The following is a 27,856-nucleotide window of genomic DNA, read 5'->3' as shown; positions in this document are numbered from 1 at the left end:
CTCTGGGCCATACTGGGGAGGGCCTGGAATAGCAGCGGGGAACAGCTGCAAGGGCTCTTCAGTCCACTTGAAAAATCTGCCTGGCTCTTAAGTTCAGGTCCAGCAGGCTGAAGGCTTGAGGTGTGGATTCAACTGCAAATATTTAGGCCAGAGCTAAGCCCGGAGTGGCTGCCCCTGAGCTGTTGGGGCAGCAGCCTCTCGCTGGTGCTCTCCCCAAACCTGTTGTTCCACTTGTGGAAGGGCTGCTGTGGAAGCAGACAGGTTTGTGTGCATGCCTTCAGGTCCTGCAAGGCTGAGCTTGGAGTCTGGCTGCTCCTCCTTCAAGCAAAACAGCCCTGTGACCTGCTTCAGGGTGCTTGGAGCTCTCCTCCCACCTAATCCTGCCCTCAGATCTGTTTGGGCATAGGCAGTGGCTCTTGCAGGGGGATGGGTCTGGAGGACAGCACAACAGTGACCCTAGAGCTGGAAGCCCTCTGTGAGGCCAGGTTGAGAGAGCTGGGCTTGTTCAGCCTGAAAAAGGCTCCAGGGAGACCTTCAGGTGGCCTTCCACTGTTTGAAGGGGACAATCCAGAAAGCTGGGGACAGACTTTTTCTAAGGGCCTGTTGTGACAGGACAAGGGGGGATGGTTTGGAACTAAAAGAGGGAGATTCAGAGTGGAGAGAAGGGAGAAATGTTTGACCCTGAGGGTGGTGAGAGCCTGGCCCAGGCTGCCCAGAGAGGTGGGAGATGTCCCATCCCTGGCACCATTCCAGGTGAGGTTGTTTGGAGCTCTGAGCAACCTGCTCTGGTTGGGGATGTCCCTGCTGAGTGTGGGGGGGTTGGACTGGATGAGCTTTACAGGTCTCTTCCTACTCAAACCAGTCTGCTGTGTTGGTGTGGTTGAGCACAAGAAGATTGTCATCCCTAGGCTGAAATGTGGCTTTACATTAACTTGGTCCCTGTGACCTCCTAAAAGGATGATTTAATTATTTTCTTATCCAGAGCTCATTGGTATAAACCAACTCAGTCAAGCAGGGAGCAAACCTGGCAGTCTTGTGAGCAGCCTGAGAAGGAGGAATAGAGCTTGGTGCAATCTCAAGTTCTCCTGAAAGCAGGAGCAGCCCTGCTGGAAAGCCCTTTGGTTAGAATTTTACAGCTTCACAGATTGCATTGGGCTGGAAGGCAGTCTCAAAGGTCATCTTGTCCAACTCCCCTGCACTCAGCAGGGACACCTCCAACTGCAGCAGGCTGCACAGGACCACATCAACTCTGATCTTGAATGTCTCCAGGGATGGAGCCTCAACCACCTCCCTGGGCAGCCTGTTCCAGTCTCTCCCCAGCCACACTGTGCAGAACTCCCTCCTGATGTCCAACCTAACTCTGCCCTGCTCCAGTTTCAAACCACTGCCCCTCGGCCTATCCCCACAGCCCTTCTGAACAGTCCCTCCCCAGCCTTCCTGGAGGTCCTCTTCAGATACAGAAATGCAGCTCTAAGGTCTCCCTGGAGCCTTCTCTTCTCCAGGCTGAACAGCCCCAACTCTCTCAGCCTGTTCTGAAAGTTCTCCAGCCCTCTGATCATCCTTGTGGCCTCCTCTGGACCCTCCCCAGCAGGTCCATGTCTCTCTTGTGTTGGGGGGGTCCTGTAGCTGGACACAGCACTGCAGGTGAGGTGTCAGCAGAGCAGAGCAGAGGAGCAGAATCCCCTCTCTTGACCTGCTGGCCAGGTTGCTTTTGCTGCAGCCCAAGCTCCATCCAGATTTGAACCAAGAGCTGGATTTGGAAAGCAGCCGGGGAGGGCCCTAGATGGTTAAAAGTACTTCCGTGCTCTGCAGCCTCCAGCTCTTGAGCAGCTCAGACTGTTTTCCAGTGGTAACCTATTCTCAAGGCCTTTCTTTGTGCCTCCCCTCCCTGCTCAGGAAGAAAAACTGGAAGGGGACAATCGTTACTTCTGTGAGACCTGCCAGAGCAAGCAGAACGCCACCAGGAAGATCCGGCTGCTCAGCCTGCCCTGCACCCTCAACCTGCAGCTCATGCGCTTCGTCTTTGACAGGTAAGCCTCACACCACAGCCTGCTGCTCCTCCTGCCTCCTTCTGACACATGGAGCACCTCCCTGTGCTCCTCCGGGGTTGCTTGGGAGGGTTTTCAGGGTTGGTGGCTTGGGGTGGGAGCTGTCGGCGCTGCCCTCTGACCTGAAGCTTTGCCTCTGCACAGGCAAACAGGCCACAAGAAGAAGCTGAACACCTACATTGGCTTCTCTGAGCTGCTTGACATGGAGCCTTTCATGGAACAGAAAAGTGAGTGTTGTGTGCTCTGTGGTCTTAGCTTTACCTGGCAGGTGAAAGGAGGTCTCCTCCAAACCTCTCTTTTGCTGGTGGAAGGAAAATAGTTGGTGGAACGCCGCGTTTCGAATCGCCGCCTCGGGGAGTGGATGGTGGAAGCCACAAGCTGCTTGGGGAGGTCTTGAGGGGGATGCAAGTTCAAGTCACAGAATCCCTGAATGGGTTGGGTTGGAAGGGATCTTAAACATCATCTAGTTCCTACCTCCTTGCCGTAGACAGGGACACCTCCCCCCAGCCCAGCTTGCTCAAGGCCTCATCCAGCCTGGCCTTGGACACCTCCAGGGAGGGGACATCCACAGCCTCCCTGGGCAACCTGTTCCAGTCTCTCCCCACCCTCACTCTCAAGAATTTCCTCCTCATCTCCAGTCTCAATCTCCAGCTCAAAGTCATTGCCCCTTGTCCTGCCACTCCCAGCCCTTGTAAAATGTCCTCTCCCAGATCTCCTGGAGCCTCTTCAGATACTCTTAAGGTCTCCATGGAGCCTTTTCTTCTCCAAGCTCAACAGCCCCAACTCCTTCCAGCTTACAGTCATAATTTGAAGTGCTTGCATTCACAGTTGCTCAACATTTGTCTGCTGCCTTGTGAGAACATGAAGCTCTATGAAGGAAAGCTTGAGGAGGGGAGATTGAGGCTGGAGATGAGGAGGAAATTCTTGAGATTGAGGGGGGGGAGGCACTGGAACAGTTTGCCCAGGGAGGTTGTGGATGTCCCCTCCCTGGAGGTATTCAAGGCTGAGCTGGATGAGGCCTTGAGCAAGCTGGGCTGGGGGGAGGTGTCCCTGCCCGTGGCAGGGGTTGGAACTGGATGATCTAAAGTCCTGCAGCCAGAGGATAGTATATTTGGGTGGTCTATTTTCATCCCTGTGTTCTCTCAATACTGACAGATTGTTTAGAGTGAGGGTACCTGAAGGGGCTCCAGGAGAGCTGGGGGAGGGACTTTGGACAAGGGCTGGGAGTGACAGGACAAAGGACAAGGACTTTGAGCTGGGAGAGGGGAGACTGAGAGTGGAGATGAGGAAGAAATTCTTGGCAGTGAGGGTGGGGAGAGACTGGAACAGGTTGCCCAGGGAGGCTGTGGATGTCCCCTGCCTGGAGGTGCTCAAGGCCAGGCTGGATGAGGCCTTGAGCAAGCTGGGCTGATGGGAGGTGTCCCTGCCCATGGCAGGGGGCTGGAACTGGATGAATTTCAAGGTCCCTTCCAACCCATTCTGTGATTCTATGAAATTCCAGCAGGTAATTGAGGGCAAGAGACAACTGGTTCAGGGCAAGAGATGACTGCTGCAGGGAATTCCCTTGTTCTTCCTTTGTGTAGGTAAATGTAATGATTAGAAATGATGGAGGTTTGAAGCTGCTTTGAATCATTGTGAGAATAACATGGCAGTGGTGACAGCAGAACCACAGCACAGGGTAAAATCCAAAGCCATTTAGGTTTAAGGTGCCTTCCAACCCAACCCCCCATTCCATGAATCCATGAAAATCCCTGAGCAATGTGGCTGCTGCTTCTTCCCTTGCAGATGACACCAAGCTGGGTGCAGGAGTTGATCTGTTAGAGGGTAGGTGGGCTCTGCAGATGGACCTTGCCAGGCTGGATAAATGGGCAGAGTCTGAGGGCATGAGATTGGACAAGTCTGAGTGCCAGGTTCTACACATTGGCAACCCCAGGCAGTGCTACAGGCTGGGACAGAGTGGTTGGAGAGCAGCCAGACAGAAAGGGACCTGGGGGTGCTGGTTGACAGCAGCTGAACAGGAGCCAGCAGTGTGCCCAGGGGGCCAATGGCATCCTGGCCTGGATCAGCAAGAGTGTGGCCAGCAGGAGCAGGGAAGTCATCCTGCCCTGTGCCCAGCACTGGTTAGGCCACACCTTGAGTGCTGTGTCCAGTCCTGGGCTCCTCAATTCAAGAGAGATGTTGAGGGACTGGAAGGTGTCCAGAGAAGGGCAAGAAGGCTGAGGAGGGGTCTGGGGCACAGGGCTGGGGAGGGGTCTGGGACACAAGGCTGGGGAGGGCTCTGGAGCACAGCCCTGTGAGGAGAGGCTGAGGGAGCTGGGGATGTTCAGCCTGGAGAAGAGGAGGCTCAGGGCAGACCTCATTGCTGTCTACAACTACCTGAAGGGAGGCTGTAGCCAGCTGGGGGTTGGGCTCTGCTCCCAGGCACCCAGCACAGAACAGAGGACACAGTCTCAAGCTGTGCAGGGGGAAGTTTAGGCTTGAGCTTAGCAAGAAGCTCTTCCCAGACAGAGAGATTTGCCCTTGGGATGTGCTGCCCAGGGAGGGGCTGGGGTCAGCATCCCTGGAGGTGTTTAAGCAAAGCCTGACTGAGGCACTTAGTGCCATGGTCTGGGTGATCAGTGAGGGTTGGGTGATTGGTTGGACCTGATGACCTTGGAGGTCTCTCCCAGCCTGGCTGATGCTGTGCTGCTCTGTTGCAGATGGGGTCTACGTCTACGAGCTGAGCGCTGTCCTCATCCACCGCGGCGTCAGCGCCTACTCCGGCCACTACATCGCCCACGTCAAGGACCCCCAGACGGGCGAGTGGTACAAGTTCAACGACGAGGACATAGAAAAGATGGAGGGCAAGAAGCTGCAGCTGGGGATTGAGGAGGATCTAGGTAAAAGCTCTGAGTTGTGAGTGCCCTTTTCACATCGCTCTTTTCCCCGCAGGCAGGGCGGCTGAGCGCGCCGAGGCCGCGGCGCTCCCACGCCTGCTGTCACCTCTTACAGTAAGGTGTGAAGCAGCAGCTCTGCTAATTGCAGCCACGTTTCCTCCTGCTCAGCCCCATCTGGAGTGTTTACACACACTCCTGATCGCTTCCTCTGGAATTCCTCTCGCCTCCACGTGGCAGATAAGAGGCTGATACGTGGGGCAGCCGGTGCCTATCGGGGTGAAACAGGCGAGCTGGCTCCCATGCCAGAGGAGGCTGAGGAGCAGATAAGGAGGTGACTTTCAGTTTCCTTAGAACATGGAGGTCTTTATTTCCACTGAGGTGGAGGCAGGAAAGAGCCTGCATCAAAAATATCTTCATCCAAACAACAGCTTGGAAGCCCAAACTGCCTTTTTAATTTGTTGTGCTTGTCCTTTGTGCTCTTCTGTTCTACCCTTGCTTGGCTCATCTTGTGCCCCACTGCTCCCACACAGCCAGGTGCCCTGGGCAGGACAAGGTCTTGATGTCTTGGAGAGTTCAACCTGAGGCCAGACTTGTGGATTTCTTGGGACAGATAGGAGCAGCTCAGCAGTAAATCATAGATTCATAAAATAGTTTGGGTTGGAAGGCGGCCTTAACGATCATGGATGCTCCACAACAGCTTGCAGAGGGCTGTGGTGGTCTCAGAACCTTCCAGCCCAAGTCCAGTGCTGTTAGCTCAGCATCTCCACTGCCACAGACTCATAGAATCCTAGAATGGGTTGGGAATGGGAAAGGACCTCAAAGCTCCTCCAGCTCCAACCCCCTGCCATGAGCAGGGACACCTCCCACCAGCCCAGCTTGCTCAAGGCCTCATCCAGCCTGTCCTTGAACACCTCCAGGCAGGGGACATCTACAACCTCTCTGGGCAACCTGTTCCAGTGTCTCTCCACCCCCACTCTAAAGAGTTTCTTCCTCATCTCCAGTCTCAGTCTCCTCTCTTCCAGCCTCGGCCATAATTTGAAGTGCTTGGATTTGCAGTTGCTCAGCATTTCCCAGTGCCAGGATGCTTTGCAGTAGCAGGGGAAAGGGAAATTAATGCCAGAAATGTGCCTTTGTCAGTGACATTTTCAGTTCATAAATGAAATTTCTCTCTCTTTATCCATTCCTAATGCAAGCAGCCTGTTCCCAGAAAGCACTGCCCCAGCAGGACACTTGGGCTTGGTTGTGGTTGGACTCGATGAAACATCTCCTTTCTTTCAAGTGCCCTCAAATAATAGCTTGACTACAAGTCACCCTCAGATGTGTTTGCTCCTTTTGGTTTGTTGTAAAACCACCTCAGCCTGAGCAGGCTCAGGGCATTCACCTCCCTCTCCCATTTCCTTCCTTGCCTCTGCCTGATGCAGCTTTATTTTCAGCACTCTTGCCAGTAAACACCTTCTTGGTTTTCCTCCCTGGTGCAGGCTGCCAGCAGAGCAGCTTCCTCATCCTGTTCATGTTTTTCCTCCAGAGTGCTTCCAGCCCAGCAGTGAAGCTGGGCAGACATCTAGTGGTGTGAGAGAGAAAAATAACCCTGGCAGGAAATAAAAGCTCCTTAGCCTCCTGAGTTTCTCAGTGGAGCAAAACTGGACCTGGCTGTGGCCTCCATCTGAAGCTTTATGCTTAACCACATGGAAATATTTGTGCTGAGCTCCAAGGCTGCTTGAAGAATAGAAGTAAAATGTGTTTAGAAGGCTCTGGAGGATGCAAGATTTGATCTTTTTCTCAAGTGCTGGCCATTTTTTGTCTGCTCCATGCAAAACTGAGAACCTTCTTTGTTACAAACTCATAGAATCGTCAGGGTTGGAAGGGACCTCAAGGCTCAGCCAGTTCCAAACCCCTGCCATGGGCAGGGACACCTCACACCACAGCAGGTTGCTCACAGCCACCTCCAGCCTGGCTGCAAAAACCTCCAGGTGTGAGGCTTCCACCACCTCCCTGGGCAACCTGTGCCAGTGTCTCACCACCCTCAAGGGGAACAACTTCTTCCTAACATCCAGTCTGAATCTCCTCATTTGTAGTTTTGCTCCATCCCCCCCAGTCCTTTCACTCCCTGACACCCTCAAAAGTCCCTCCCCAGCTTTCTTGGAGCCCCCTGCAGATCCTGCAAGGCCACAAGAAGGTCTCCTGGGAGCCTTCTCTTCTCCAGACTGAACAACCCCAACTCTCTCAGTCTGTCTCCAGAGCAGAGCAGCTCCAGCCCTCTGCTCACCCTTGCGGCCCTTCTCTGGACACCTTTCAGCACCTCCAGATCCTTCCTGGAACAGAGGCTCCAGCACTGGACACAGAGCTCCAGGTGTGGTCTCAGGAGAGTGGAGCAGAGGGACAGAATCCCCTCCCTGGCCCTGCTGGCCACACTTCTCCTGCTGCAGCCCAGGCTCTGCTGGGCTCTCTGGGCTGCAATGCTCACTGCTGGCTCCTGGTGAGCTTCTCATCCCCCAGCACTCCCAAGGCCTTTTCTTCAGGGCTGCTTTCTTCCAGCCAGTCCTTGCCCAGCCTGTATCAGTGCCTGGGATTGCCCTGAGCCAGCTGCAGGACCTTGCCCTTGGTCTTGTTGAACCTCCTGAGGTTGGCTTGGGCCCAGCTCTGCAGCCTAAAGGTAACAGAAAGCAGAGATCTGCTGTGTGGGGGGAGGGAGTCCTGGGGCCCTGGGCAAGCAGATGGGAGCAATTCAGAAAATGTTTGCAGTAAATCAAGTCAAGAGGGGTGTTGGAAGTCCCCTGCATGGTGCAGTGGGAGAAGCAGAGGAATTGTCCCAGGGTGGAGGAAAACAAGACACTTGTGTTGTTGTTTCAGTGGCCTGTGTGGAGTTTGAGCTCTGGAGGGATGTTGTTTTGTTGTGGAGTCCTGAGGCTGCAGCTGGAGCTGCTGTTTGTGTCCTGCCTGGCAGCGTGTCTGGGAACAGCCACTCTTGCAACACTGAGTTCACATCACCCCAGCAGCTGCTCTGCAGTCCCCACTGCTGGGGCTGCCTCCTCCCAAAGAGCTTTGCTGAGCCTGGGTTTTACCCACACACAGTCACCTGAGGGGAAACCAGAGAACCATGGAATTGTTTGGGTTGGAAAAGACCTTTAAGCTCAGCCAGGCCAACCCTTCTCAAACTCTACCAAATGCTGGGGAGAAACCACGACCCTCAGCACCACAGCTCTGCCTCTTTGAAACAGCTCCAGGGGTGGGCATTCCACCACCTCCCTGGGCAGCCTGGGCCAGGGTTTCAGAACCTTTTCACTGAAGAAGTTTCTTCTAATGTCCAGCGTAAACCTCCCCTGGTGCTACCTGAGCCATTTCCTCGTGTCCTTGGGAGAAGAGACCAACCCCCACCTCACTCCAAGCTTTTGTGCAGCTGTAGAGAGCAATGAGGTCTCCTCTCAGCCTCCTTTTCTCTGGACTCAACTATCCCAGCTCCCTCAGCTGCTCCTCCCCAGCCCTGTTCCCCAGACCCTTCCCCAGCTTTGTTGCCCTTCTCTGGACTTTCAGTGACCTTCTCGGAGTGAGACTCAATCAGATTTTCTCCCCTGAGGATCTGACTCTGTTCTTCTGTGTCAGGACAGCAGCAGAAGAGGCAGTGGGGAGCAAGGAATTTTGCCCAAGAGCTGGTTTTGGCTCTGGGAAGTTTAACTGGGCTCGAGTGGAAGGGTGGTTCAGAACAGGCTCCTAATTTTAGTGCCTTTGAATTTCTCTGCCTCAAGAAATGCTGCAGGGATTTGGATCTTGCTTTGGGATGCAATTTTGCCTCATGCCAAGCCCAGTGCTTGGCAGAAAGGGACCTGGCAGGGCACAGCAGGGAGAGGGAAATCTGCTAGGTGGCAAACTTGTCCTGTTAACAGAGGGGCACTGAAGGAGCTGGGGTGTTAAGGGTGGCTTATTAAGGGTGGTTTATTAAGGGGTGGTTTATTTCACCTGGAGTGCTGTCTTCAGTTCTGGGATCCTCACTCCAGGAAGGACAGTGAGGTTCTGGAGCCTGTCCAGAGAAGGGCAGTGAGGCTGGAGAAGGGCCTGGAGCACCTGCCCAGAGAGGCTGTGGAGTCTCCTTCTCTGGAGACATTCAAAACCTTCCTGGATGTGTTCCTGCCCTGGGGTGACCCTGCTCTGGCAGGGCAGGGTTGGACTGGAAGATCTTTCAAGGTCCCCTCCAGCCCCTGACATTCTGTGATTAGATCAAGGAGTCTCCAGCCACTGGATCATGGAGGGGCTGAGGGAGCTGGAGAAGAGGAGGCTGAGGGAGGCCTCCTTGCTCTCTGCAGCTCCCTGAAGGGAGGTTGGAGCCAGGAGGGGACAGCCTCTGCTCCTTGGGGACAAGGCACAGGAGCAGAGGCAATGGTTCCAGGCTGCCCCAGGGGAGGCTCAGGCTGGAGCTGAGGAAAGATTTGTGCCCTGCAAGGGATCTCAGCCATTGGAATGGTCTGCCCAGGGCAGTGCTGGAGTGCCCATCCCTGGGGGTGTGCCAGCAGCCTGTGGGCCTGGTGCTTAGGGCCATGGTTTGGTGCTGAGCCTGCAGTGCTGGGTGGGGGGGGTTGGGCAGGGTGAGCTTGGAGGCCTCTGCCCACCAGCTCTGTTGTGTGAGGCTGTAATTAATGCTGCTCTCCCTTCTGTCCCACAGCAGAACCTTCCAAGTCCCAGGCTCGCAAGCCCAAGTGTGGGAAGGGCACCCACTGCTCCCGCAATGCCTACATGCTGGTGTACAGGCTGCAGACCAGAGAGAAGTCCCTCACAGTCGAGGTCCCAGGTAAGGCAGCTGGGGCCCTGCAGCTCTCTTGGCCTCTTCATCTTGTCTTGGGATGCTCCAGACAGCCCAGGAGAAACTGACTGCCCAGGGGGGTTGGGGAGTCTCCCTCTCTGGAGATTCTCAAGAGCTACCTGGATGTGTTCCTGTGGGACCTGCCCTGGGTGACCCTGCTCTGGCAGGGCAGGGTTGGACTGGAACATCTTTCAAGGTCCCTTCCAACCCCTGATGTTGGTGGTTAGATCAAGGAGTCTCCAGCCACTGGATCATGGAGGGGCTGAAGGAGACCTCCTTGCTCTCTGCAGCTCCCTGAAGGGAGGTTGGAGCCAGGAGGGGACAGCCTCTGCTCCTTGGGGACAAGGCACAGGAGCAGAGGCAATGGTTCCAAGCTGTCCCAGGGGAGGCTCAGGCTGGAGCTCAGGAAAGATTTGTGCCCTGGAAGGGATCTCAGCCTGCTCTGGCAGGGGAGTGGGACTGGATGATCTCTAGAGGTCCCTTCCAGCCCTTGACATTCTGTGATTCTTTCCTGTGAGGGTGATGGAGCACTGGAGCAGGCTGCCCAGAGAGGTTGTGGAGTCTCCTCTGGAGGCTTTCAAAGCCAGCCTGGATGTGTTCCTGGGTGACCCTGCTCTGGCAAGGGGGAGTTGGACTCAGTGATCTTTCAAGGTCCCTTCCAACCCCTGATGTTCTGTGATTCTGTTGGGGATTTGCTCAAAGGCCTTCTGTGACCATTGCCCATGAGCCCTTGACTTAACATTGTCCTGGTGATGCCACTCTTGTGCCTGCTCACACCTCACTGTCTCTAGTAGAGATAGTAATGGTGTGGCCAGGAGGGGCAGGGTAGAGGTCATCCTCCTGAACTGGGCACTGGTGAGGCCACACCAAAAACACTGGGTTCATTTTGGGCCCCCCCACTCCAAGCAGGACATTGAGAGCTGGAGCAGGTCCAGAGAAGGGCAGTGAAGATGATGAAGGGTCTGGAGAACAGGGCTGGTGAGGAGCAGCTGAGGGAGCTGAGGGTGTTTAGTCTGGAGAAAAGGAGGCTGAGGAGAGACCTCATTGCTCTCTCCAGCTCCCTGAAAGGAGGTTGGAGCCACAGCTGGCTGTTGGTCTCCTCTTCCAAGGACAAGAGGAAATGGTCTCAAGTTGCCCCAAGGTTTAGGTTGGACATTAGAAGAAAATTCTTCACTGAAAGAGTTCTCAAAGCCTGGCCCAGGTTGCCCAGGGAGGTGATGGAATCCTCATCCCTAGAGGTGTTTCAAAGCTGCAGAGATGTGGTGCTGAGGGCCATGGTTTAGCCCCAGCCTTGGTAGTTAGAGAAGGGTTGGACTGGATGCTCTGAAAGGACTTTTCCAACCAAAACAAGCAGTAGGACCAGAGGAAATGGCCTCCAGTTGCCCCAGGGGAGGTTTAGGTTGGACATGAGGAACAATTTCTTCCCCAAAAAGTTTGTCCAGGCCTCGGTCAAGGTGCCCAGGGCAGTGGTGGAGTCTCCATCCCTGGAGGGGTTTCAGTCATGGAGATGTGGTGCTGAGGGCCATGGCTCAGTGATGCCCTGGCAGTGCTGGGTTAAGGGCTGGACTGGATGACCTGAAAGTTCTCTTCCAAGCCAAGCAATTCCAGGATCTCATAGCCAGCAGGACAAGACAAGGGTGCAGGTGTTGGGGGGGACCATCCTGCCGGGAGCGCTGGGGCTCAGCACAGGCTCCTGCGGGCGGTGGGGAGCAGCCTGGCTCAGTGTCAGCAGCAGTGCCAGTGCCGTGCTGGAGGTGAAGAACCTCGACAGCTGCCAGGCTGCTCCTGCCAGGGCTTCATCTCTGCCATCTGGAGAAGCAGCAGCAGGTGTGGGAGCCCTGAGCAGCAGCAGCTCTGTCTTGGCACCTCCTCGCCCTGCTGTAGCATTCCTGGGGTGGCAGAACTCCCTCTGGGCTTGGCCTCTGGGTTTAATGATGCTTCCTGTTTGTGTGCTGCTCAATTAGCAGCGTTAATTAGGCCCCTGGTGCTGATAGGCATGGAGGTGAGTTCTGCTGTTCTGCAGAGCAGGGATAGCAGAGGTGGCATGTCCCCTCTGGATACTGTGTTCGGTTTTGGCCAGCTCCATCCAAGAAGGACACTGAGGGGATGGAGCAGGTCCAGAGAAGGGCAACCAAGCTGGGGAAAGGTCTGGAGAGCAGGGCTGGGGAGGAGCAGCCGAGGGAGCTGGGGGTGTTTAGTCTGGAGGAGGCTGAGGAGAGACCTTTTAGAGACCTTTTGGCTCTCTGCAGCTCCCTGAAAGGAAGTTGGAGCAGGTGGGGCTTGGTCTCTTCTTCCAAGGACCAAAGGATAAAACAAGAGGAAATGGCCTGAAATTGTGCCAGGGGAGGTTTAGGTTGGACATGAGGAACAATTTCTTTGCTGCAAGAGTGGTCAGGCACTGGCAGAGGCTGCCCAGGGAGGTGGTGGAGTCCCCATCCCTGGAGGTGTTCAAGAAACCTGTGGCCATGGCAGCTGGGGCCATGGTTTGGTGCCCCTGGAGGTGTTGGGTTGAAGGCTGGACTTGGATGATCTGAGAGACCTTTTCCAACCCAAACAATTCTGTGGTTCTGTGACCCTGCTCAGGTGATCTGGCTGCAGAGAGGGTCAATCATTCACCTTCCACCCCTCCACTTACTAACAGCACCAAACCTTTTCCACCCCACCCCCACCAAACCCCACCCAGCTTTTGGGATTTACTGCTGATTCCTGCCTGGAATCTGCCTTTCCAGTCTGTTTCCTGAGCTCTCCTTCGCTCCCTTCCCTTCCTACCCCTCTGCCCCAAACAATAAGCCTGCAGCAGCCTCTCCACCCAGCTCCAGATTCCTGTGCTTCCCTTTGTTTCCCATGGCTGCCTGCCAGGGCCTGAGGAGCGAAGGGCAGCAGCCGAGCCCTGTGGCTGGGGCTGGCTTCATGCAGCTGTAAATTTGAGGCATTTTGCTTTGATGCTGTCTAAAAGAGGCTTTTCCAGGACGTTGGAGAGACCTAACTTGTTTCTGAACCTCAGAAAGGGGTGGGGGATGGGGGTCAGGCTGGTTGGTTGTTGGGTTTTACTGCAGGGCATTGTCCCAAGGTGGGTTTGGTGTATTTAAAGCTTTCTGGAACTCCTCAAAATGCTGCTGGATAGGAAAAGGCTCCATATCAGCAAAGCTTTCCCCCTCCCTCCTGCCAGCCCTGGGAGGGAAGTGTTTTATCTGCCTGTCTTTTTTTTTTTTTTTTTTTTTCCTCTTCCCCTGCTGAGCTTTGGTTTATTTGGTGTTTTTTGTTTTGTTTTTATTTCCACCAGTGACAGCAAAAATTCCCATTTCCCTCATCTCTCTGAGCTCTCCCTGACTTATCTCCCATCTCCTGAGGGTTTCTTGCCCTTGGTTTTGTGACCTGCTGATCCGTGAGGTCCCTTCCAAGCTGGCATTCTGGGACCTGCTCCACCCCTCCTCCCTGAGCTCCTGGGGCTGCATGTTGGGAAAGCTTCAGTGTATCTGTGAGGTGAATCCTCTTGCTTCTCCCTGGCAATGCCAGCTCCTTGGCACTGCAGAGCAGCTGCCCCTGGCAGCAGCAGGAGGAGCCTGAGGGAGGGCTGGGAGCAGGCAGGGAGGCACCGAACCCTGCTGCTCGTCCTGTGACTGCCAGAGCTCAGCCTGGGCTTGTCAGCAGGGAAAGGATCCTGCCTGAGCAGAGGACACTAAATTGGGTGGGCTGTTGGTCTGCTGCAGGGTTGGAGGCTCTGCAGAGGGAGCTGGCCAGGCTGGATCCATGGGACAAAGTTGTTTGTAGGGGATTCAGTGAGGCCAAGGGCTGGATCCTGCACTTGGCTCCCAACAACCCCAAGCAATGCCACAGGCTTAGGGCAGAGTGGCTGGAAACTGCCTGGCAGAAAAGGAGCTGGGGCTGCTGGACTGAAGATGAGCCAGCAGTGTGCCCAGGTGCCCAAGAAGGCCACCAGCAGCCTGGCCTGCATTGCAGTGGTGTGGGCAGCAGGAGCAGGGCAGGGATTGTCCCCCTGGATTGGCCACTGGTGAGGCGATACCTTGAGCCCTGGGCTCAGTTTTGGGCTCCTCACTCCAAGAAGGACGTTGAGGAGCTGGAGCAGGTCCAGAGAAGGGCAACCAAGCTGGGGAAAGGTCTGGAGAACAGGGCTGGGGAGGAGCAGCTGAGGGAGCTGGGGGTGTTGAGCCTGGAGGAGGAGGCTGAGGGGAAACCTCATTGCTCTCTACAGCTCCCTTGAAAGGAGGCTGGAGCAGGTGGGGGTTGGACTCTTCTCCCAAGGGGCAGGACAAGAGGAAATGGCCTCAAGTTGTGCCAGGGGAGGTTTAGGTTAGATACCATAGGAAACTTCTTCCCTGAAAGGGCTCTCAAAGCCTGGCCCAGGCTGCCCAGGGAGCTGGTTGAATCCTCATCCCTGGAGGTGTTTCCAAGAGGTTTGACATTAGGAGGAGCTTCCTCACTGGAAGGGTCTTCAAAGCCTGGCCCAGGCTGCCCAGGGAGGTGGTTGAATCCCCACCCCTGGATGTGTTAAAAGAGGCAGAGATGTGATGCTGAGGGCCATGCTCCCTTTGTCCAGGGAGGTGGTTGAGGCCCCATCCCTGGAGGTGTTTAAGGCCAGGCTGGATGAGGTGAGGTGAGGTGTCCCTGCCCATGGCAGGGGGTTGGAACTGGATGAGCCTTGGGGTCCCTTCCAACCCTGACAGTTCTGTGATTCTATGCTTTAGCCCCAGCCTTGGCAGAGTTAGAGTACAGTTGGACTGGATGTTCTGAGAGGTCTTTCCCAACCAAAGCAGCTCCCTGATTCCCTGGTTTTCCCTTTCTCCCCTCCCAGCTTTCCTGCAGGAGCTGGTGGAGCGAGACAACTGCAAGTTCGAGGAGTGGTGCAACGAGATGGCCGAGATGCGCAAGCAGAGCGTGGCCAGAGGCAAGATCAAGCACGAGGAGGTGAAGGAGCTCTACAAAAGGTTACCTGCTGAAGCTGGTCTGTAAGCCATTGTGGTAGTATTTTGTCATAGACCTTGTTAAGATCAGTCCTGTGCTGTAACTAACCCAAGCCTGAACTCTTTGCCCTAGGCAGAGGAGAGCGCTCGCTGCCTGCTGTGCTCTGTGCATGCTCAGGCCCTGCTTGCCCTCTTTGTTGTTGGTGGTTGTTTTTTCTTTTTTCCCCCTGCCTTAACCTATTTTTCTCCTTTTCTTGCTCATTCTCATGGCCCCTGGCATTGCTAATTCCCTCTTGTTCCTTCCCCAGCAGTCAGGCTCCTCTGTGCTTCCATGCATTGTGACTCTTTTCTTCTGCCTGGTGAGCAGCTCCTCTGGTTAGGTGTTAGCAGCGAGGCAGAAGTGGCTGGTCTCAAATTGCCAGCCCAGGGCGAGTTTGGCAGCTGGTGATCCCAATTCCTGGGCAGGTAGCAGGGCAGGGCAGGCCTGGCCTCCAGCAGAAAGTGGTTTAGTTCATCCCCAGCAGTGCTTGGAAGCTTCAGAGTCCCTCAGAGGAGTGACTGGGGGGAATCCTTTCCTTGTCTCTTGTTGCCTTGGTGTGTCTGAGAACCAGGATTTCAATTCCCCACCTTGTTTTGTCTCTCCCAGCTCCCTCAAAACAAGCCTGAGGACACTGGCACTGTCCATCCAGCATGGACAATGTCCCTGCACTATCTGCATGGCTTCCTAGAATCCTAGAGTGGGTTAGGTTGGAAGGGACCTCAAAGTTCATCCAGTTCCAACCCCCTGCCGTGGGCAGGGACACCTCCCCCCAGCCCAGCTTGCTCAAGGCCTTCACCCAGCCTGGCCTTGAACACCTCCAGGGAGGGCACAGCCACAGCCTCCCTGGGAAACCTCTTCCAGTGTCTCCCCTCCCACTCTGAAGAATTTCTTCCTCCTCTCCACTCTGTATCTCCCTTCTCCCAGCTCAAAGCCATCATCCCCAGCCCTTGTCAAAAGTCCCTGCCCAGCTCTCCTGGAGCCCCCTTCAGGTACTGGAAGGTTGCTCTAAGGTCTCTCTGGAGCCTTCTCCAGCCTGAACAGCCCCAACTCTCTCAGCCTGTCCCCACAGGGGAGGTTCTCCACCCCTCTGATCATCTCTGTGACCTCCTCTGGACCTGCTCCAGCAGCTCCATATCCTTCTTGTGCTGGAGGCCCCAGAACTGAAGGCAGTGCTGCAGGTGGGGGTCTCAGCAGAGCAGAGGGGCAGAATCCCCTCCCTTCCTGCTGCTCTCCCTGCTTTGGATGCAGCCCAGGACGTGGTTGGCCTTCTGCAGGTGACCATTGCTGGCTCCTGGGGAATTAATCACCAGCTGACACCCCCAAGTCCTTCTCCTTAAGGCTGCTCTCAAGCCACTACTCACCCAGCCTGGATTTGTGCTTGGGATTGCCCTGACCCAGCTGCAGGACCTTGCCCTTGGCCTTGTTGAACTTCAAGAGGGTGGCTTGAGCTCACCTCTCCAGCCTGTCCCAGTCCCTCTGGATGGATCCCTTCTCTCCATCCACACCTAAACCCCTCAGGAAATTTGTAACTGAAGTGTTGACCTCTGCAGCCTGTTGCACACTTTGCTGTTTAGCCTTTGCCTGTTGCTCAGAGCCAACAGTGATGTTCAGGTAGCTGAGGTGGACACCCCAGCTCCATCCAGGTCTTGTCTCCTCAGCTTGTGCACCAGGGTTTGCAGGGAGCAGGCACTTACCTGACACACAGGGAGCTGGCACAGCTCATCCTGCCGAGGTCCTGCAAGTCGTAGTGGTGTTAAAATGTCACCCAGGCTTAGCTCAGAGTGCTGGGGGAGGTGCCATGAGTCACCCTTCAAAAGGAGCAGGCAGCACAGCCCTGCTGTGGTTGCTCTCCCCCTTCAGCTTGCTCTTGGGGGTTCTGACATGACAGAAGAATGAAGATCAGAAGCTGCACTTTGCAGGTGTGAGTAACATCATAGAGTCATGGAGTCATGTTGGTTGGAAGAGACATTTAATCTCAGCCAGTACAACCTTTCACCCAGCACCACTAAACCATGGCCCTCAGCACCACATCTCCACAGCTCTGAAACCCCTCCAGGGATGGGGACTCCACCACTGCCCTGGGCAGCCTGGGCCAGGCCTTGACAACCCTCAAGGGGAAGAAATTCTTCCTCATGTCCAACCTAAACCTCTCCTGTTGCAACTTGAGGCCATTTCCTTTTGTCCTGTTGCTTCTTCCTTGATTGGAAAATAGCTTTAAGATCATCCAGTCCAACCGTTATCCAGTGGTTCTAGCTCTGCTAAGTCTGGTGCTGAACCATGGCCCTCAGCACCACATCTCTGCCTCTTTGAAACACCTCCAGGGATGAGGATTCAACCAGCTCCCTGGGCAGCCTGGGCCAGGCTTTGAGAACCCTTTCAGTGAAGAAGTTTCCTATGGTATGTAACCTAAACCTCCCCTGGCACAACTTGAGGCCATTTCCTCTTGTCTTGCCCCTTGGGAGAAGAGTCCAACCCCCACCTGGCTCCAACCTCCTTTCAAGGGAGCTGTAGAGAGCAATGAGGTCTCCCCTCAGCCTCCTGAACAACCCCAGGTCCCTCAGCCCCTTCTGAGGGAACAGGACCTGTTCTCCAGACCTTCCACCAGCTTCATTACCCTTCTCTGGACCTTCTCCAGCACCTCACTAAAGCTCCTGTCTCACTTTGAAGCTGGCCAGGACCTGAGGCACTGCCCTGCGGTCACCCCCTGCCCGCTGCTGGCCGCAGCAGCAGCTTGCTAGCAGGGCTGGAGGCAAGGCTGCTCCAGGTGGCATCCCAGAGGAGCTGGTGGCTCTCTCTGCAGCTGTGCAGCCACGTTTGGCTGCCAGCTTTGTGCAGCCTGCCCCAGAAAACAAGGCAGCTTTCTGGGGGAGGCAGCTTTCATCCCAAAGCAGCAAACCCCTTCTGACAGCATCACAATTCTCTGGAGGTCAGGGCCCTGCGTCTCGGCTGCCGTTGCGTAAGAGGCAAACCCTGCAGCTTGCTGCTGCACAGCAGAGGAGGCTTTGAAGCCACACTTGGCACAGAGGACAAAAATCCTTTCCCTGAAGCCTCACTTTGCACAGCACACGAAAAATCCTTTCCTTGAAGCCCCACTTTGCACAAAGGACCAAAAATCCTTTCCTTGAACCCTCACTTTGCACAGAGGACAAAAATCCTTTCCTTGAAGCCTCACTTTGCACAGCACACCAAAAATCCTTTCCTTGAAGCCCCACTTTGCACAGCACACCAAAAATCCTTTCCTTGAAGCCTCACTTTGCACAGGACACCAAAATCCTTTCCCTGAAGCCTCACTTTGCACAGAAGACCAAAAATCCTTTCCTTGAAGCCTCACTTTGCACAAAGGACCAAAAATCCTTTCCTTGAAGTCCCACTTTGCACAGAGGACAAAAATCTTTTCCCTGCAGCTTCTCTCTTGCTCCTTCTATGAAGCACCAAGGATTTGTGTTTGATGACTGTGTCTAGCACCTCTGTTTCAGAGCTGCTTTCCTCTTGTCAGCAGAAGGGGTTAATTTCCTCTTGATTTCCCAATCAGAGAATCATTAAGGTTGGGAAAGATCTCCAAGGTCATGGAGTCCAACCATATTAGGTCATGGAGTCATGGAATCCTAGAATTGCTTGGGTTGGAAAAGGCCTCTAAGATCACCCAGTCCAACCTTCAACCCAACCCCACCATGGCCACCAAACCCTGGCCCCAAGTGCCATGGTCACAGGTTTCTGGAACACCTCCAGGGATGGAGACTCCACCAGCTCCCTGGGCAGCCTGTGCCAGTGCCTGACAACCATTAGGTCATGAATTCCAACCACTCTGGTGGACAGAAGGATACCCATGAGCCAGCAGTGTGCCCTTGTGGCCAAGAATGCCAATGACATCCTGGGGTGCATGAGGAGGGCTGTGGTCAGTAGGTCAGAGAGGTTCTCCTGCTCCTCTACTCTGCCCTGCTGAGGCCACATCTGGAATATTGTGTCCAGTTGTGGGCCCCTCAGGTCAAGAAGGACCTCAGGGAAGTGCTTGAGAGAGTCCAGCCCAGAGCCCCAGAGCTGCTGCAGGCAGTGGAACATCTCCTGTGAGGCCAGGCTGAGGGAGCTGGGGCTTGGAGCTGGGAGCAGAGCAGCCTGAGGGCTGCCCTCAGTGCTAGGGATAAAGCTGTGCAGGGCTGGAGCCAGGCTGTGCTCAGGGATGGCCAAGGACAGCACAAGGGGCACTGGGGGCAAGCTGGAGCAGAGGAGGAGCCATGGGAACAGGAGGGAAAACTTTGTCACTGTGAGGGTGGCAGAGCCTGGAGCAGGCTGCCAGAGAGGTTGTGGAGTCTCCTGCTCTGGAGACATTCAGAACCCTCCTGGATGTGTTCTGTGTGCCCTGCCCTGGCAGGGGGGGATTGGACTCAATGATCTTTCAAGGTCCCTTCCAACCCCTAATATTCTGTGATTAGATCATGGAGTCTCCAGCAACTGGATCATGGAGTCCAACCATTAATCCTCTCCCATCACCCTACATCAATCCTGGGTCTTGCTCTCAGGGCTTTCACCTGAGGCTGTTCTGCTGTTCTGCTGCTCATGCAGATGCTGACCTCCTCCTGCCCCCTGCCTGGGGGTGAGGTGTTTCTCCTTCAGCAAACAAGGGCAAGCTGCTGCTCAGCTTCCAACAGATGATCATATTCCTGCTAAAAACTGGGAGCAGTTTCTGTTGGCACTGGGAAGCCTCGAAGGTGTGAGTGGTTCTCACCCTGAGTGGGAAGAGCAGCCCAGAGTGACACTGAAATTCTGGGTGCTGAAGGCATGGGGCAAGCCCTGCCCTTGGGGAGTTGCTGTTGCTGTCTTTTATTTTTTCAGTGAGCTTCCTCTGATGTGGAATTAAAACCAAAGCCTTTCATTTATGATCAGAATTTCAGTCTTCCATCTGTCCTGGATGAGCACTGTCTGGATGGACCTGAGGAGGTCCAGAGGAGGCCACCAAGATGATCAGAGGGTTGGAGAACCTGCCCCGTGGGGACAGGCTGAGAGAATTGAGGCTGTTCAGCCTGGAGAAGAGAAGGCTCCAGGGAGACCTCAGAGCAGCCTTCCAGTACCTGAAGGGGCTCCAGGAGAGCTGGGGAGGGACTGTGGACAAGGGTTGGGAGTGCCAGGATGAGGGAGAATGGCTTTGAGCTGGGAGAGGGGAGACTGAGACTGGAGATGAGGAAGAAATTCTTTGCAGTGAGGGTGGGGAAAGACTGGAACAGGTTGCCCAGGGAGGCTGTGGATGTCCCCTCCCTGGAGGTGCTCCAGGCCAGGCTGGATGAGGCCTTGAGCAAGCTGGGCTGGGGGGAGGTGTCCCTGCCCATGGCAGGGAGTTGGAACTGGCTGAGCTTTAAGCTCCCTTCCAACCCAACCCATTCTGTGAATCTATGAACCCTTTCCTTTTCCTCAAATGCCCTCCAGGAAGGCTTTAGCATGCTGGAAGCCCTCCTTGGAGCTCTCCCTCCTTGGAGCTCTCCCTCCTTGGAGCTCTCCCTCCTTACAGATCCATTGCTGGAGCTCGCAATGTCCCCTTGGTCTCTCCTCTTGTTAATTTGACATCTGTCTTCTCACTGCCACACAGAGCTGGGGAATTGGGAAGCTCTCTCAGCTGTTTGGAAACTTGTACCCCAGAGATTTGATCACCAGTGGCACTTTGTTAATCTTTGAATGTCCCTTTTGGTAGCAGAAGTGCTTACAAGATGCCATCTGCTGCCTGATGCCAGCGGCCGCGGTCCTCTCTCTCTGCTTTTTCTCCCTGCCAGGTTCCCCTTACGACTTCATCTCCCTGGAGTGGCTGCAGAAGTGGCTGGATGAGTCCACTCCTCCCAAACCCATCGACAACACAGCCTGCCTGTGCTCCCATGGGAAGCTGCACCCAGACAAGATCTCCATCATGAAGAGGATCTCCGAGTACGTGGCAGACTTCTTCTACAGGAGATACGGAGGAGGGCCCCGGCTGAACGGTACGGAGCAGGGCTGGGGGTGGCTCAGCTTGGAAGGGAGCTCAGAGATCATCTGCTCCAACCCCCCCTGCCGTGGCCAGGGACACCTCTCAACTAGAATTGGCTGCCCAAGGCTCCATCTGATCCACAGATCAAGTGCTTCAGCTCCATCTGATTCATAGATCGATAGAATGGGTTGGGTTGGAAGGGAACTCAAAGCTCAGCCAGCTCCAACCCCCTGCCATGGGCAGGGACACCTCCCACCAGCACAGCTTGCTCAAGGCCTCATCCAGCCTGGCCTTGGACAGGTTGCCCAGGGAGGTAGGTTGTGGATGTCCCCTGCAGGGGACAACCTGTTCCAGTGTCTCCTCACCCTCCCTCTCAAGAACTTCTTCCTCATCTCCACTCTCAATCTCCTCTCTTCTAGCTTCAATCCATTCCCTCTCATCCTGGGACTCACAGCCCTTGCCTAAAGTCCCTCCCCAGCCCTCCTGCAGGTTACTGGAGGACCACTGGAAGGTCTCCCCAGAGCCTTTGTTTCAGCCAAACAAGCTTCTTGCCCCCAGGTATGAAGTTAAAAGCTCAACAAAACATCTAATTTCCCAAGGTTTAAAGAGTAGAAGCCAATTAAAAACCCCTCACAGATTCATTCTGTGGGCACAGAAGAGAGCTCAATTCAGGACTTTTTTTTTTCCCCTAGGCTGTGTTTTTGCAGTGCTGCTCCACCAGCTGCACTGCTTCATCCATAGAGCTTCCCAACAAACATCTTCATCCCTTCCCCAAGGGCATTTTCCTGTAGCTTCCTCCCCTGTGGTATCTCATTCAGATGAGAAAATTGTCCAGCCTGGCCTTGAACACCTCCAGGCAGGGGACATCCACAGCCTCCTTGGGTGACCTGTTCCAGTCTCTCCCCACCCTCACTCTCAAGAATTTCTTCTTCATCTCCACTCTCAGTCTCCCCTCTCCCAGCTCAAAGCCATTCTCCCTCATCCTGGCACTCCCAGCCCTTGTCCAAAGTCCCTCCCCAGCTCTCTTGGAGCCCCTTCAGGTACTGGAGGACTTCTCTAAGGTCTCCCTGGAGCCTTGTCCAGGCTGAAAAGCCTCAACTCTCTCAGCCACAGCTACTCTAGACAACCTGTTCCAGAGTCTCACCACCCTCACACTGAAGAACTTCTTCCTCAGCTCCAGTCTAACCCTGCTCTCCCTCAGCTTCACACCATTCCCCCTTGTCCTGGAGGACACCCCAGCTCCATCCAAGTCTTGTCTCCTCAGTTTGTGCACCAGGGTTTGCAGGCAGCAGGTGCTTAACTCACACACAGGGAGCTGTCACAGCTCATCTCTGCCTCATCCTGGAGCCCTCTCAGGTACTGGAAGGCAGCTCTAAGGTCCCCCTGGAGTCTTCTCTCCAGGCTCTCTGTCATTTTCATGTGTGCTGAACATACTTGAGAGCCTTGTTCTGATCCCAGCCCTGTTTTGAGTCATCCTTCATCATCACCTCCCCAGGGAGGTGGTTGAATCCCCATCTCTGGAGGTGGTTGAAAGGGGCAGAGATGTGGTGCTGAGGGCCATGGTTTAGCACCAGCTAGAGCATGGTTGGCCTCCATCATCTCAAAGGTCTTCTCCAACCAGAATGATTCTGTGGACTCTGTTCTGTGATCATGACTTTATTTCTGCCTGTAGCTTTTGTGCTGCTCTGTTCTTTCTGTTCTAAATATCATTTGTGTTACATTAGCATTGAAATGTGTCAGAAACAGTATGGGGTGCAGGGCAGGGATTGTCCCCCTGGATTGGCCACACCTTGAATCCTGGGGTCAGTTTTGGGCCACTCACTCCAAGAAGGACATTGAGGGCTGGAGCAGGTCCAGAGAAGGGCAACAAAGCTGCTGAAGGGTCTGGAGAAGAGGGCTGGGGAGGAGCAGCTGAGGGACCTTTGGGTTGTTGAGCCTGGAGAAAAGGAGGCTGAGGAGAGATCTCATTGCTCTCTGCAGCTCCCTGAGAGGAGGTTGGAGCCAGCTGAGGGTTGGTCTCTTCTCCCAAGGAAGAAGCCATAGGACAAGAGGAAATGGCTTCAAGTTGTCCCAGGGGAGGTTGAGGTTGGCCATGAGGAACAATTTCTTCCCCTTGAGGGTTGCCAAGCCCTGGCCCAGCCTGCCCAGGGCAGTGGTGGAGCCCCCATGCCTGGAGGGGTTTCAAAGCCCTGGAGATGTGGTGCTGAGGGCCATGGTTTGGTGGTGCCCTGGCAGTGCTGGCTGAAGGCTTGGACTGGATGAGCTTAAAGGTCTCTTCCAAGCCAAACAAGTTTGTGATTCTATCTTGGCAGTCCAACAGCTGCAGTCAGCCTGACTGTAGGGTGTGCTTCATACCCAAGCTCTGCTCTGAGAGGAGCTCTGTGTGGAGGAATTCCTGAGAGGTCCCTGCTGCACCTGGCTTAGAAATCCTGAAGCTGGGAAGGTTTTATGAAGTTGAACTCCAGAAAACACCAAAAGGTGCCCTTGGAACCTCCCAGACTCTTCAAAATGATTTCTGGTGCCTCCAGCAGCTGCAGGTCCCCCATGGGCAGGGTTTTGGGGAGCATGTGGATCTCTGCCTGTGCCAAGAACATCCTTGAGTGTCCTCCCCCTCCAGCCTGTCCTGAGCTGCCTCAGCCCAGGGGGGCACAGCTCTGTCAGCCTGTGTTGCACACATTTGCCACACGCTTTGGTTTTTGGGGTCAGCCCAGCCCCTGCAGTCTTTGGGCATCCCTTCATCCAGCCCCAGGCTGAGTTTCTTTTCTAAAGGAGCTTGATGACTCCCACTGAGCCTAAATTAGCTCAGCTCCTTCTAGGAGCTTCCAGGGAAGGAGCAGAAGCAGCAGGGCTGGCTGTGACGCAGGCAGCCTTTGTGGGGGAAAGCAGGGCAGCCTTTATTAGTCAACTGGAAGATCACCCACAGGGTTTGTTGTGGAGTGTGACTTGGAGGGGAGGGAGGGATGGAGGGAGGGATGGCTGGATGTGCTGTCTTCTCCCTGGATGCAAATCCATGTTTTCCACTCCTCTTGGCCCACTGTAGCTGTGGAAGGTTTGGGTTTCCCCTGGGTTTAACTGGCAAAGTGCCACCAGCAGGGAGGTTTTCTTTCTCCTTGCATCTCACAGAATCACAGAACCACCTGCTTGGGAGAAATCTTAAGATCTTGGAGTCCAACCATAATCTAACATGGAATCATAGAATGGGTTGGGTTGGAAGGGACCTCCAAAGCTCATCCAGTCCAAGCCCCAGCACTCAGCAGGGACATCCTCCACTAGATAAGGTTGCCCAGAGCCCTCTCCAGCCTCACCTGGAATATTTCCAAGGATGGGACCTCAGCCACCTCCCAGAGCAGCCTATTGCAGTGTTCCAGCACCCTCCTGGTTCCTCACATCCAATCTCAATCTGCTCTGCTTTGAAGCCATTGTCCCTGGTGCTGTCCCTGCAGCCCTTTGGGAACAGTCCCTCTGCAGCCTTCTTGCAGCCCCTTCAGGTACTGCAAGGTTGCTCTGAGGTCTCCCTGGAGCCTTCTCTTCTGCAGGCTGAACACCCCCAGCTCCCTCAGCCTGTCCTTGTAGCAGAGGTTCTCCAGTCCCTTGATCATTTCCATGGCCTCCTCTGCACCCTCTCCATCAGCTCCAGGTCCTTCCTGTGCTGAGGGCTCCAGAGCTGGGCACAGCCCTGCAGGTGAGGTCTCAGCAGGGCAGCTCCCTGTACACAGCTGTTAGACCCTGCAGTACTGCAAAGCTACTGAGAAATGTTTAACTCTTCTGGGAGGAGTCTTCAGCCCTGGAGAGCCTCCAGGAGCTGTGAGGGCACTGGCAGATCCACATTCACCTATAGCTGTGGCTGGAGGTGGGTTCTCAGGGTACAAAAAGCTCTGCCTAGTGCTTCCTGCACTGCTTGTTCTTGACCATCACCATGCCAGAGCCTCTGTCCAGGAAGTTAAAACCATTTCAGTTAATTCTGATATTTGAAGCTGAAATCTCTTTTCAGGTCAAGTTTACCTTTCACAGACTGGTGTCTTCCTGGGGTTTCCATGGCTTCAGTCAGCAGGCCCAGAAAATCAGTTGCCCAAAGGCTCTGATCTAAAGCCTGGTTTTGAGGTGGAACCACAAGAAATCAGTGGAAACATTGCAACTGGAAGAGGAATCAGAAGTCTCTTGTGCTCAAAAGGAGCAGAATTGTTGACAAAACAATTGCCAACCTGTTCTGCCTTGGCCTGACCTGGCTCCCAGCTGGAATCCCAAAGTGTTTTGCTGCCAGAGCTGTGGAGCTGGAAGAGATCTCAGCTCAGCCCAGGCATTTCAAACCTCCTTAAGCTCTAAATGTGGTCTGATCTGGTAGCAGCCCCTGGGATCTCCTCACTTAGGTGTGAAATCTCTGGTCAGGAGCCAGGATACCTCACTGAGGTGTGAAACCAGGGAGTTGGGGCTGTTGAGCTTGGAGAAGAGAAGGCTCCAGGGAGACCTTAGAGTACCTGAAGGGGCTCCTGGAGATCTGAGGAGGGACATTTGACAGGGGCTGGGAGTGGCAGGACAAGGGGCAATGGCTTTGAGCTGGGAGAGGGAAGATTGAGACTGGAGATGAGGAAGAAATTCTTGAGAGTGAGGGTGGGGAGAGACTGGAACAGGTTGCCCAGGGAGGCTGTGGATGTCCCCTCCCTGGAGGTGTTCAAGGCCAGGATGGAAAATCTTCTCATCTCCTTCTATCTGAGATGAAGGGATGAAGATGTTTGTTGGGAAGCTCTATGGATGAAGCAGTGCAGCTGATGGAGCAGCACTGGAAAAACACAACCTAGGGAAAAAAAAGTCCTGAACTGAACTCTCTTCTGTGCCCACAGAATGAATCTGTGAGGGGTTTTTAATTGGCTTCTACTCTTTAAACCTTGGGAAATCAGGCATTTTGTTGAGCTTTTAACTTCATACCTGGGGGCAAGAAGTTTGTTTGGCTGAAACAAAGGCTCTGGGGAGACCTTCCAGTGGTCCTCCAGTAACCTGCAGGAGGGCTGGGGAGGGACTTTAGGCAAGGGCTGTGAGTCCCAGGATGAGAGGGAATGGACTGAAGCTGGAGGAGAGGAGATTGAGAGTGGAGATGAGGAAGAAGTTCTTGAGAGGGAGGGTGAGGAGACACTGGAACAGGTTGTCCCCTGCAGGGGACATCCACAACCTACCTCCCTGGGCAACCTGTCCAAGGCCAGGCTGGATGAGGCCTTGAGCAAGCTGTGCTGGTGGGAGGTGTCCCTGCCCATGGCAGGGGGTTGGAGCTGGCTGAGCTTTGAGTTCCCTTCCAACCCAACCCATTCCAGGCTTCTATGAGTCCCTGGCAGTGGAGATGCTGAGCTAACAGCACTGGGCTTGGGCTGGTAGGCTCTGAGAACACCACAGCCCTCCTGCTGGTATCTGTAAGCTGTTGGTGGAGCATCCATGGAGAGAAAGGTCTCCTCATTCTTTGGTGGACCTCTCCTGTGAGTTACCACTCCACATTCCTGGGTGGTGACCTTGGTTTTGCAGCAAGCTCCCAGCAGTCCCTGTGAGTGGCTCGGAAGCCAAGCTGCTCGTTGGAGACTCTGACTAAGACATTATTGCATCCATGGTGCTCCAGCTCAGTGGCCACTGCTTCTGTCTGGATGAGCTTTGAGGTCCCTTCCAACCCAACCCATTCTGTGATTCTATGACTCTCAGCTGCTCCTGCACTGAATCCTGTGCCCTTTTCCCTCCCTCTCAGTCAAAGCACTTTGCAAGGACTGCGTGGTGGAGAGGTGTCGGATCCTGCGCCTGAAGAACCAACTGAACGAGGACTACAAAACTGTCACCAACCTGCTGAAGGTCACAGTCAAGGGGTATGTAAGTCCTGGGGCCTTCAAACCTTGTCCCTGATGTTTTCAGAGGTGCTCCCTCTGAACAGGCTCATTGCTCTATACAGCTCCCTGAGAGGGAGGTTGGAGTGGGGTGGGTGGGGGTTGGGCTTTTCTCTCCCTAGTATCAGGTGAGAGGAGGAGAGGGAAATGGCCTGAAAGTGTGTGCCAGGGGAGGGTTAGGTTGGACCTGAGGAATAATTTCTTTGCTGCAAGAGTGGTCAGACATTGGTACAGGCTGCCCAGGGAGGTGGTGGAGTCCCCATCCTTGGAGGTGTTCACCTGTGGCCATGGCACTTGGAGCCGTGTTGGGTTGCTGGTTGGACTGGGTGATCTTAGAGGCCTATTCCAACCAAATCAGTCCTATGATTCCTCAAGATTTTGCTGTTTGGGCTGCAGAGGAGAAGGCTGGAGTTGGAAGTTGATGTTGCTGCTGCTCCTCTCTCTCTGCAGGAATGATGGCTTTTGGGTTGGGAAGGCCTCCCTGAGGAGCTGGCGCCAGCTGGCTCTGGAGCAGTTAAATGAGCAGGACGAGGACACAGAGCACAGCAACGGCAAAATGAATGGGAACACACCAAGCAAAGGTAGCTCTGCTGCTGGGGACACCCTCCTGCTGTGACTGCCACCCAGCAAGACACCTCAGGGCTTCCTGTAGTTGGTTTTGTGAGTAGGGAGGGAAAGGTGATAGAGCGAATCGAAAGCTGCTTCCTTTCACAGCTTCACAGATTGCACTGGGGTGGAAAGGATCCTCAAAGGTCATCTTGTCCACCCCCCCTGCACTCAGCAGGGACACCTCCATCTGCATCAGACTGCCCAGGGCCACATCAAGTCTGACCTTGAATGTCTCCAGGAACAGGGTCTCCACCATTTCCCTGGGTAACCTGTTCCAGTGTCTCCCCACCCTCACTCTGCAGAACTTCCTCCTGATGTCCAACCTGAATCTGCCCTGCTCCAGTTCTAAACCACTGCCCCTCGGCCTATCCCCACAGGCCCTGCTGAACAGCCCCTCCCCAGCCTGCCTGGAGGTCCCCTTCAGATACAGAAATGCAGCTCTAAGCTCTCCCTGCAGCCTTCCCTTCTCCAGGCTGAACAGCCCCAACTCTCTCAGCCTGTTCTGGAGGTTCTCCAGCCCTCTGATCATCTTTGTAGTCTCTTCTGGACCCTTTCCAGCAGGTCCATGTCCCACAGCTGGACCCAGCCCTGCAGGTGAGGTCTCCCAGAGCAGAGCAGAGGGGCAGGATCCTCTCTCTCCATCTCTGGCCACACTGCTCTGGATGCAGCCCAGGCTGCCCTTGGCCTTGTGTGCTGCCAGTGCCCATTGCTGGCTCCTGCCCAGCTTCTCCCCCACCAGCACCCCCAAGTCCTTCTCCTCAGGGCTG

At 54.8% G+C, this 27,856-nt stretch overlaps 1 protein-coding gene across 4 annotated transcripts in view; it reads left to right on the top strand.

Annotated features, from left to right (window-relative positions):
* The window catches only part of USP48 (ubiquitin specific peptidase 48), a 60,950-nt gene that overhangs the window by 11,631 nt on the left and 21,463 nt on the right, over positions 1-27,856 (top strand). For 2 of the 4 annotated variants that reach the window (XM_054395076.1, XM_054395074.1), the window contains exons 7-14: positions 1,897-2,030; positions 2,193-2,275; positions 4,748-4,927; positions 9,579-9,704; positions 14,530-14,679; positions 20,438-20,638; positions 26,348-26,462; positions 26,931-27,061. In XM_054395076.1, coding sequence (XP_054251051.1) covers positions 1,897-2,030; positions 2,193-2,275; positions 4,748-4,927; positions 9,579-9,704; positions 14,530-14,679; positions 20,438-20,638; positions 26,348-26,462; positions 26,931-27,061 — 1,120 coding nt within the window. The remainder of the gene's footprint in view (positions 1-1,896; positions 2,031-2,192; positions 2,276-4,747; positions 4,928-9,578; positions 9,705-14,529; positions 14,680-20,437; positions 20,639-26,347; positions 26,463-26,930; positions 27,062-27,856) is intronic. The other 2 variants (XM_054395075.1, XM_054395077.1) reach the window with 2 other exon arrangements.

Source organism: Indicator indicator, chromosome 32 (genome assembly GCF_027791375.1).
Source record: "Indicator indicator isolate 239-I01 chromosome 32, UM_Iind_1.1, whole genome shotgun sequence".
Taxonomy (NCBI): domain Eukaryota; kingdom Metazoa; phylum Chordata; class Aves; order Piciformes; family Indicatoridae; genus Indicator; species Indicator indicator.
Note: the sequence above shows the minus strand (reverse complement) of the source record. Positions and strands in the feature narration are given on the sequence as shown.